At 52.2% G+C, this 11,227-nt stretch overlaps 1 protein-coding gene across 7 annotated transcripts in view; it reads left to right on the plus strand.

Annotated features, from left to right (window-relative positions):
• The window catches only part of RELB (RELB proto-oncogene, NF-kB subunit), a 31,012-nt gene extending 19,807 nt beyond the window's left edge, over positions 1-11,205 (plus strand). For 6 of the 7 annotated variants that reach the window (XM_047836189.1, XM_047836190.1, XM_047836191.1 and 3 more), the window contains 5 exons: positions 1,365-1,469; positions 7,150-7,365; positions 8,098-8,166; positions 8,288-8,365; positions 10,388-11,205. In XM_047836189.1, the coding sequence (XP_047692145.1) occupies positions 1,365-1,469; positions 7,150-7,365; positions 8,098-8,166; positions 8,288-8,365; positions 10,388-10,776 (857 nt within the window). In that variant the 3' untranslated portion in view covers positions 10,777-11,205. The remainder of the gene's footprint in view (positions 1-1,364; positions 1,470-7,149; positions 7,366-8,097; positions 8,167-8,287; positions 8,366-10,387) is intronic. The other variant, XM_047836193.1, reaches the window with a different exon arrangement.
• Positions 11,206-11,227: the final 22 nt, after the last annotated feature.

An 11,227-nucleotide genomic window follows, 5' to 3' on the forward strand; every position in this document is an offset into this window, starting at 1 on the left:
CGAGTAATAATACTTTTTTCTTTTATGCAGAAAACAGTAGATTCCCCAGAATCCCCCTGGTAGACTTCTGTTTATGTCTCATTGGCCGTAATTTGGTCTCATCGCTGCCCCTAGTTGCAAGGGAGTCTGGGAAAGCAAGGATTTAGGTTTTCCATCCTCTCCAGAGGGATATAGGTATGGAAGAGGAGAATGGGAATGGCTGTTAGGTTTTAGCAGCCTACAGTGACTGCCACAAGCATCAAAACGAGGAGGGATTTTTTTTTTAAGTTGATTTATTTTGAGACAGAGAGAGGGAGGGGCAGAGAGAGAATCCCAAACAGGCTCCATGCTGTCAGTGCAAAGCCCGGTTCGGGACTCGATTTCACAAACCGTGAGATCGCAACCTGAGCCAAAACCAAGAGTCAGCCGCTTAAGTGACTGATCCACCCAGGTGCCCCCAAATGGGAGGGATATTAATTCAGTCAAGGCTTTTGTGGGTGCAAGTGATAGAATTCCAACTCAAGTGGGCTGAAGAATCTGTTTGTTCCATTAATTAACAAGGTCCAGCACCTAAAGTGCTTCAGGTCTGGCTGAATCCAGGTGCTCAGCAGTACCATTAGGGATCTCTTTCCAACTCTAAGTTCTACTTCCTCCAATTTAGAGTCATTTTTGGCAGGGTCCTCCCATGGTGGGGGCAAAATGACTGTATGCAGCCCTAGCCTTGGATCCTACCAGCTTGGAACCTCTCCCCTGTGCCCAAAGAGAGCTTCTCTTACCCAATGTTTTTGGTTGGATTCTCGGGGCTTGCTCTCATTGGCCTGGCTTTGGTCATGGGTTCCTCTCTGACCAATCAGCTGTGGCCAGAGGGAGGCAGTGCTTTCATTGGCCAGGTTTGGGGCATGTGATCACTGCTGAGCTAGGGAGTGGCTTCAGCCCCCCAAGACAGGTGCACACTTGAATGAGATGGGGGTGGGGGCTGTCAGCTTCAAGAAAAATTGAGGGGCTGTTCACAGAAAGAGGGCCAGGACTGCTGCTAGACAGGCGAGACGAGGGTGTCCACTACAGATTTCAGACCATGAATCCTCCTCTCAGAATGGTCTCTGACCCCTGACCTGGCCGACTCTCCTCTGAGGTCTGACAGCCTCCCTTTCGGCTGGACACTCGCTGGGCCTCAGCCTGGAGGACTCGCGACTCTCCATCGACCCTTCCGTCTGAGCATCTTCTTCTTCTCCCTGGACCACGGGTTCCAGGAGGATCAGGCCAGCTGGCTTCTCCGTTTCCATCTTGGCCTGGCCTGGGGTGGGCACCCACGGGGTACCTGCTAAGGGTTGGATGACCGAATTCTCATCTTTGCTTCCATCCCTCTTCCCCTCGCTCTGTCCCAGAGTCCACAAACACGTCAGAGCTGCGGATTTGCCGAATTAACAAGGAGAGCGGGCCGTGCACGGGGGGCGAGGAGCTCTATCTGCTGTGCGACAAGGTGCAGAAAGGTGAGGGACCTGGGACAGCGCCCCGGGGCGGCGTGGGGTCTGCTGGCTTTGCTGGGGTAGCCAGGGAGCTGGGAGGGTGACTGGGTGAGGAGGAGCTGGTCGACTGGGGCGGCGGAGTCGAAGGATCCAGAACTCTGGTTGGGGAGTCCGAGTGAAACAGCTGACTGGTCCGTCCGCTCACGGAGCCGCTCACTCGCTCATTCATGCGCAAAGATGGAGAGCCTTATGTGCTGGCTCAGGCCAGGCAGTGCCGGCCCCCAGGAGCTGCGGTGGGGACGGGGGGGACTCTGATATTAACATCCTGGGGTTGCATAAATAAATGCTTTATGACGGCTGTGCTAGGGCTACAGGAAGAGGAAAATGGAGATTCGTGTCTGTTCAAGTGTCCCTTTTTCAAAGAGAGGGTTTCATAAAAAACAGGTGCCCGCCGCATTGCCTGGCTGGGGAGAGCCTTTTCCCTCTCACCATGTATGTCCTTTCTGTATCCTTTGCGTTTTCTGTCATGTGACTCTATTATACATCGCATCACCCCCAACAGTAATAAAGAGCTAACGTTTATCTCGCCCTTTCTATATGCCAAGCTCTCTTACAAGCACTTTGGTTTTTGGTTTCGATTTTTTTTTTTTTAATGTTTATTTATTTTTGAGAGGAAGACAGAGGGCAAGCCGGGGAGGTGCAGAGAAAGGGAGGAGACACAGAATCGGAAGCAGGCTCCAGGCTCGGAGCTGTCAGCACAGAGCCCGACGTGGGGCTCGAACCCACGAGCTTATGAGATCATAACCTGAGTTGAAGTCGGACGCTTAACTGACTGAGCCACCCAGGCACCCGTCTTACAAGCATTTTGTATGCGTCACTCATTAGATCATCTACTTGCCTAACAGTTCTAGGAGGTAGATCCAATCATTATCTCTCTTTTATAGACAGGAAACTAAGGCACAGAAAGGTTAAGTAACTTGCACAAGGTCACACAGCTAGGCGGGTAGAGACCGGATTTGAATGCAGGTGGTCTGTGCTCCTAATCATTGTTCTGGGAGGAAACAGAAAAAAGGTAGAGAAAGAGAGTTGAAAAAAAATTCAGGAAGATGGTGAAAAAGTCGTGTTTGGAGAAAAACAATTCTGAGAAAGGAGATAGGGAAGAATGGCTGGAAGGCTTGTGGGCACAATTTTACTCAGTGGGGTCAGGGAAGACCACTCTTAGGGTATGTTATGGGAGCCATGAGGGATCTGTGTGACTCTCTGGGGAAGAGCGATTCAGCAGAGGAAACAGCAAGTGCAAAGGCCCTGGGGTGGTAGCAGGTCCCGGTGTTGGAGGAACAGCAAGGCCATTGGGGCAGGTGGGGAGCAGAGTGGGAGAGCCTGTCACAGCTTCAGGGATCCTTCTCAATCCTTTCTCAGGCTGTGTGATTACATAGTTAACATCTGTCTCCCCCATTGGGGTGTATAGGGTAGGACCTAGGGCTGTCTTGGTGAGCAGCTGTGTCCCCGGAACTACCCAGTCCAGGGTCAAGCACACATGGCGTTCTCAGGAAAAAAAAAATTTGTACTTTTTTTTGTTTTTTGCCACAAGTTTCACTCTTTAAAATTAAAAATTGTTTCAATGTTTATTTATTTTCGAGAGAGAGCACGCATGCAGGTGAGGGAGGGGCAGGGAGAGAGGGGACAGAGGATCTCAAGCCGGCTCCATGCTGAGAGCCTAATGTGGGACTCGAACTCACTAACCACGAGATCATGACCTGGGCCGAAGTCAGACGCTCAACCAACTGGGCCACCCGGCTGCCCCTTACTCTTTAAAAAAAATTTTTTAAACTGTTTAAAATTTTTTTTTTTAACGTTTATTTTTGAGACAGAGAGAGACAGAGCATGAACGGGGGAGGGTCAGAGAGAGGGAGACACAGAATCTGAAACGGGCTCCAGGCTCTGAGCTGTCAGCACAGAGCCCCACGCGGGGCTCGAACTCACGGACCGCGAGATCGTGACCTGAGCCGAAGTCGGCCGCCTAACCGACTGAGCCACCCAGGCGCCCCTAAACTGTTTTTGTTTTTTTTTTAAAGTTTATTTATTTTTGAGACAGAGAGAGACAGAGCATGAACGGGGGAGGGTCAGAGAGAGAGGGAGACACAGAATCAGAAGCAGGCTCCGGGCTCCGAGCCATCAGCCCAGAGCCCGACGCGGGGCTCGAACCCACGGACCGCGAGATCGTGACCTGAGCCGAAGTCGGACGCTTAACCGACTGAGCCACCCAGGCGCCCCAACCCCTAAACTGTTTTAAAATATACAATTCAGTGGCACTTAATACAGTCATCATGGGGTGCCACCACCACTATCTAGTTCCAGAACATTTTCATGGTCTATTATATTATATAAGCAGTCACTCTGTATTCTTCCCTCCCCTAACCCCTGGCCACCACTAATCAGTGTCTGTTGGTAGATTTCTCTCTTCTGGACATTTCACATAAATGGAATCATAGGATACATGGCCTTTCCTGTCTGGCTTCTTTCGCTTAATGTTTGCAGGATTCATCTATGTGGTAATATGGTGCTTCATTCCTTTTTATGACTCAATACACCACTGCACAGATATATAATTTGTTTATTCATTTATAAGTTGGTGGACATTTGGGTTGGCTATTCTTGTTTTTTAATTTAAAAAATTTTATTTTTTTATTAAAAAAAATATTTTTTAACGTTTTATTTATTTTTGAGGCAGGGAGAGACAAAGCATGAACGGAGGAGGGTCAGAGAGAGAGGGAGACACAGAATCTGAAACAGGCTCCAGACTCTGAGCAGTCAGCACAGAGCCCGATACGGGGCTCGAACTCACGGACAGTGAGATAGTGACCTGAGCCGAAGTCGGACGCTCAACCAACTGAGCCACCCAGGCGTCCCTAAAAAATTTTTATTTTGTAAACACTTGCGTTTTTTGGTTTGTTTTTTTTTTTTTTGTAAACCTAGATGTCTTACTTTTTTTTTCTTTCTTTTTTTTTTTTTTTTTAGAGAGAGGGAGCATGAGAGCGTATGCACAAGTGGGGGAGGGGCACAGGGGGATAGAATTCCAGGCAGGCTCCATGCTGGTTGTGGAGCCCTAATGCAGGTCTTGATCCCACAACCCGGGGATGATGACCTGAGCTGAAATCAAAAGTTGGATGCTCAACCGACTGAGCCACCCAGGAACCCCTGTTTTTTATTTTTTTTAACTTAAAAAATTTTTTTTTAACGTTTATTTATTTTTGAGACAGGGAGAGACAGCATGAACGGGGGAGGGTCAGAGAGAGAGGGACACACAGAATCTGAAACAGGCTCCAGTCTCTGAGCTGTCAGCACATAGCCTGATGCGGGGCTCGAACTCACGGACCGCGAGATCATGACCTGAGCCGAAGTCCGATGCTTAACCGACCGAGCCACCCAGGCGCCCCTTTTTTAACTTTTTTAAAGAGAGAGAGAGAGAGAAAGCATGAGCAGGGGAGGGGCGGAGAGAGGAGGAGACACAGAATCTGAAGCAAGCTCCGGGCTCTGAGCTGTTAGCACAGAGCCTGACGCGGCTCGAACTCCCAAACCTGATCATGACCTGAGCCGAAGTCGGACGCTCAACTGGCTGAGCCACCCCGGTGCCCCCCCCCCCCCCCCCCCCCCCAGGAATGGGAGGTTCTTATAGAATTTTGAGTGAATGAGCAAATGGTGATTGAGTGGCTCTCTGTGCTGGGCCCTTGTGCTAGGCAGTGTTGGGACATAGCAGTGACAGAGATAGCCCCAGGCTCTGCTCTCGCAGGGCTCCCAGTTCAGTGGGGGGGATAAGGAAATAAAGACAAATTCCAAAGGTGAGTTATGCTAAGACGGAAGAAGACAAAGCACCAAGACTGAACAACAAGAAGACCAGACATGGTCTGGGCACCATGGAAGGCTTCCCAGAGGAGGTGATATTTGAGCCAAGATCTGAGGAATGCCAAGGAGATTGTTTTAGGGGCCTGGGATTGGGGTCCAAGAGCAGGGAAACTGTTCCAGGTGTGTGCAACTAACTAGAGGCAGATGTGAGTCCTGATCCATCGTCACTCACTGGCCAGTCTTGGGTTGGTGACTTCACCACCCTGAGTCTCCATTTCCTCATCCCTAAAAGGAGCTGGTGTTGGGATGTTACGGGATCTCAACTACCCAAGAACTACACTACAAAGAGTTAGCCTTAGTGAGAATTTCTGAGTGCCAGGCCTGAAGCTAGTACCTTGTATAATGCTAATAAAAGTAATCATACTCGGGGCCCCTGGGGGGCTCAGTCGGTCACGCTTCCGGCTCCGGCTCAGGTCATGATCTCAGGTCATGATCTCGAGTTTCATGAGTTGGGGCTCTGTGCTGACAGCTCAGAGGCTGGAGCTGCTTCGGATTGTGTCTCCCTGTCTCTCTGCCCCCTCCCTGCTCGTGCTGTCTCTCTCTCTCTCCCTCCCTCTCTCAAAAATAAATAAACATTAAGAAAAATTAAAGTGGCTGTGTAGGAGAGTTGGCACAGTAGATCTGAGACTATTATCCTTTGAAAGGCCTACTTCAAGGGCTGACTCTTGGCTGGCTTTTGGAATCTTGGGTGTCGAGAGGGCTCCCACCATTCCCTGACTGATGGGAGTGGCTCACTGTGTTTAAACTGTTTGCATGGACAATGTGGTTTGTGCTGAACACCTGCTTTGCTTCTGGGAGTCTGGAATTTTGGTATGTGCCAGGCAGACGGTGCCTATGGAACCAACCCCCAATAAAAACCCCTGGGGTGCCAGGGTCTCCAGCGAGCTTCCCTGAGAGACCGCATTTCACACATGTTGTCACAGTTTGTTACGGAGGGAGGGGTGGGGGGGACTCAGCATGTTCTCTGCCACTCCACTGGGAGAGGACTCTTGGAAGCTTGTGACTGGTTTCCTCTGGACTTTACTCCAGGCAAAATCTTTTCCCTTTACTGAGGATGCTCATTACCTTCTTGCTGTAATAAATCTCAGTCATGAGTATGAGTATATCCTGAGTCCTGTGGGTCCCTTTAGTGAATCACTGAATCTGACAGCGGTCTGGGGGACTTCTGACACCGTGGGGATATTAACTCTACCTGCCGCTCAGGTTGTTGAAAGGATTAAATGAGATAATATACATAAAAAATATTTAAGATACTCAGTGACTAGCACACGAGTAGGTGCTCAACAGGTTAGCTGCCATGATGGTTAGTTTTATTCTTAACACTATCAATATCGGGGGCACCTGGCTGGTTCAGTTGGTAGAGCATGTGACTCTCGATCTTGGGGTCGTGAGTTCAAGCCCCACATTGGGCGTGGAACTCCTTTATATATATATATTTTTTTTTTTTCAACGTTTATTTATTTTTGGGACAGAGAGAGACAGAGCATGAACGGGGGAGGGGCAGAGAGAGAGGGAGACACAGAATCGGAAACAGGCTCCAGGCTCTGAGCCATTAGCCCAGAGCCCGACGCAGGGCTCGAACTCACAGACCGCGAGATCGTGACCTGGCTGAAGTCGGACGCTCAACCGACTGCGCCACCCAGGCGCCCCAAACTCCTTTAACAAAAAAAATCAGCTGGAATTGCAAAAACTTAAAAAAATACTTGAAAAACATCAACATTGATTTGGGGGGAGGCTGAACGTGTTGGGGGCCCAGTAGGCCAGTGTCCTGGCTCAGCTGATGTCCCCACTTTCCCGCCAGAGGATATATCGGTGGTGTTCAGCAGGGCCTCCTGGGAAGGCCGGGCAGACTTCTCCCAGGCCGATGTGCACCGCCAGATCGCCATTGTGTTCAAGACACCGCCCTATGAGGACCTGGAAATCGTTGAGCCTGTGACCGTGAACGTCTTCCTGCAGCGGCTCACCGACGGGGTCTGCAGTGAGCCTCTGCCCTTCACGTACCTGCCTCGGGACCATGGTAACCACAGAAATCCAGGGTGACCCACTGCCCAGAGACCAGGTCTTTGGCCTAGAGGGGCCAGGGGAAGAGGCAGAAGTAAAATGCAGGTTCATGACTGCACAGACTGGGGTCCACTACTTAACTGGTTTTGTGAACTTGGCCTCTCTCAACCTCAGCCTCCTATGTAAAATGGAAATAATGCTACCTGTCTGATGGCATTTGGGGAGTATTTATTTGTCCCCTCAGCACGTCGGCTCATGCCTGGCCCTGTACTGGCTGGTGCTGGGGACACAGCAGTGACCAAGATAGCCTCAGCTTTGCCCTCGTAAGTGTCATAGTCCTTTAGTGGGGATGGAATTGCTCGGGGGACTCAGGTCACTCCGAGGGGGCATCTGACCCAAGCTTGGGGATCAGGGAAGCCTTCCTGGAGAAGGGGACGGCTGAGGACGTGAGGATGTCTAAGCAATTCTTGAGGGAAGCGGTGGGAGGTGGGAAATAGTGTCAAGCAGCTGGAGTCGCAAGTGCAAAGGTCCTGAGGCAGGATTGTGCCTGGCGTGTTCCAGGAACGACAAAGAGGCCGGTGTGGCTAGAAGTGGATTTGGGTTTTTCATTCTGATTAAGATGTGGACATCTATTTGCATTAGTTGGCCAAAAACCAGAGCAAGTCTAGGACTTCCTAAACGGTCTCTGTAATTAACGCTTAATTATAATTATTGATGGATTCCCTTGCCCCTGGTGTCTCCTGAACAGACAGCTACGGAGTGGACAAGAAGCGGAAACGGGGGATGCCGGACGTCCTTGGGGAGCTGAACAGCTCCGGTGTGTCCCTTATGCCCCTTTCCACACCCATCTCCAGGTTCCTGGGAGGGGATGGCTAAGTCCTAGGCTGGGGAGGCGGGGCTGTGAGGGTCCAGGGCTCCTCATCTCCACCTTCCCTTAGACCCCCATGGCATCGAGAGCAAACGGCGGAGGAAAAAGCCGGCCTTCCTGGATCACTTCCTGCCCAACCACGGCTCAGGTGGGTCACGGCACGGGTGGGTCCCTGCCCTCTGAAGCAGGGTGAGGGTGCTTCTGGCCTCTTCAGCGCCCTCCCCTGCCCCCCCCCGCCCAAGGCCAGTAACTCACCACTTAGGCAGCAGCCTGAAGTAGAAAGAATAAGGTTTCTGGACACAGTCTGGAGGCTCTGATCTCAGCTGGGCCATTGACTCGCTGGGTGACCATGGCCAAGTTGGTCAGAGCTTCAGGGCCTCCTCTGAAGCGTTTCACCATAGGCCTACCTCACGGGCCTTTTAGATTTTAATGTACCTTTTAACGTTTATTTATTGATGTTGGGAGAGTGAGAGCGAGTGGGGGAGGGGCGGAAAGAGAGAGAGACTCCCAAGCAGGCTCCACGCTCAGCGCACGGCCCGACAGAGAGGCAGACGGGGGGTCTTACCCGAGGTCACCCACCTGGTCTGTGATGGGGCGGGGAGCTGTACGTGGCCATCTGTGTAGGTTGGTGGTGAAGCGCTGTGTGAAGGAGGTCGCCGGGAGTGGATGGCAGGCAGGTGGGGGTGGGTGTCAGGGCCAGCCGACTCTCACTGAGAGCCTCTCTAACCCAGCCACCCTCTGGCCTGTTCGACCCCTGCCTTCATCTAAACTCACACGCCAGCTTCCACCTCCCATGAGCCGCAGCCCCATCTGGCTGCCATCAGAAGCCTCCCCACCCACTGACCGCCAGCTGGAAGAACGCCGCCCACCCCCCCCCCCCCCCCCCAGTACCCCAGCCACCCAGCTCCCAGCCAGAGTCAGCTGAACCTGGACCCAGCCAGCCCCACCCTGGAGGTTTCAAGTGTCACCTGTTATTCCCTCTACCCACTGCCCCTGGTAACCAGTGCCTCCAGAGCTCCGCCCATAGCAACCACCAATCCCAGCCTCTCCTCATTAGCCACCTGCCATTCATCTGCTTCCTCCATCACCCCAGTTTCCCAGTGCCTAAAGTCCCCCTCTCTCATCCTTGGGGCAGAGCTGCTCTGGCATGATAGTATAATGGTTAGGAGCATGGCCTCATGGGATCAGACAGAGTTTGAATTCTGAGGCCCGAATTTAGCCACGGTGAGACTTCCGTGTGACTCCTTGGGACCTCATCTGTCAGACGGAAACTCTACCTCTTAAGGTCCCTTTTAGAATTTAGTGAGGTCATGTCCCACAGCACAGTGGCTGGCACAGAGTTCATGCTCAGATCTTAGGAACTTGCCAGAAATCGGGAATGCCACCTGCATTTGTTATGATCATGTTTAGCTGCGTTCACAGCAAACCCCAAATTAACAGGGGCTTTGACAAGGTAGAACTTTATGTCTTCTCTCAGATAATCAGCGATAGACAGTCCTGGGATGGTTTGGAGGCTGTATGATCATCAGAGACCCAAGCAAGCTCCAGCCATTTTCACCTCACAGTTTCTATCTCATGGTCCAAGGTGGCTGCCCCAGCTCCAGCCATCATGCCCACATTCCAGCGAGGAAAACTTAGTCACATAACCACATTAAGCTGTAAGCGAGGCTGGGAAATAGAGTCCCAGTAGTCCTGGGTCTCTTTCTGAGATAAGCGTAATATACCTTTGCTGGTGAGGTTTGTCTTGTTGCAAAGAGAGACTCTCCTATAATGACACATAATTTTACCTTCCAATTTGGGGACTGGTGACTCCTCATTTGGGTCTCCCATGTGCGGGGATTTCTTTTCGGGTTGTGTCTATAATGGGGCGGGGGGGGCAGAGGGGCTTTAGAGCCTGTTCGGCTTTCTTATTTTTTGGAAAAACTCCCTAGCACTGCAGGAGCATTGTTTGAACCCTGGGTCCACAACTCGCCAGCTATGTGTGAGTGAATTATGTTGCCTCAGTTTGCTTATTGAGAATGGTGATAATCCCTACTCCAAGGGTCTCCTTGGGATGAACAGAGGCCACAGTAATAACGCATTTAGCACTATCGGGGCATTCGAGATAGAACCGGGCCAGAAGTTGACCCTGAAGCCTGCCCTGCTTCCTCCGGTCTTTTCATCCCCGCAGGCCCGTTCCTCCCGCCGTCAGCCCTGCTGCCGGATACAGACTTCTTCCCTGGCCCCGTGTCCCTACCCGGCCTGGAGCCCCCAGGGGGGCCGGACCTCCTGGACGACAGCTTTGCCTACGACGACGCCACAGCCCCCACACTCTTCACCATGCTGGACATGTTGCCCCCGGCGCCGCCACTCGCCAGCGCTGTCACGGGCAACGGGGCTGCAGGGCCCACTGTTGGAGAGCCTTCCGGCCCCGAGCCAATGACACTGGACTCATACCAGGCCCCAGGCCCCGGGGACGGGGGCACTGCCAGCCTTGTGGGCAGCAACATGTTCCCCAACCAGTACCGCGAGGTCGGATTTGGGGGAGGGCTCCTGTCCCCGGGGCCCGAGGCCACGTAGCCCCGAGGTGCTGGAGGAGAGAGGCGCTGGGCGGGGAGGGAAGTAGGTAGAAGGAGCCCTGAAAACCCAACCAGGATGTCCAGCACCTCCATCCCCTCGGGCCACCCTTGGTCAGTCTTCCGACCTCCTCATCCTTCTGAATGGGACATGTTCAGCGCTGGTCAGAAGCTCCGTAGCACCGGTTTCCCCTGAGCCCATTTTACAAATGAGAAAACCGAGTCCGGAGAGGAAAAGGGGCTTGGCTCCCATGCACCAGCTTGTAAAGCTGCCTCAACCCCCACAAGAGGGGGGCACCTTCTCCAGGCGGATTCTGGAGTGTACATATGGGAGAAGGGTGCAGATCCTCAGCTCTCTTTCCCCAAGCCTGAAGGTGGGGGATACAATACAGGTTGTTTGTTTTGAGTCTTCCCAATAAAGTTGAGTTTTTGAGCCTCGGGAGTCTGGTCTCTCC

This window comes from Prionailurus viverrinus, chromosome E2, assembly GCF_022837055.1.
Source record: "Prionailurus viverrinus isolate Anna chromosome E2, UM_Priviv_1.0, whole genome shotgun sequence".
NCBI classification, from domain to species: domain Eukaryota; kingdom Metazoa; phylum Chordata; class Mammalia; order Carnivora; family Felidae; genus Prionailurus; species Prionailurus viverrinus.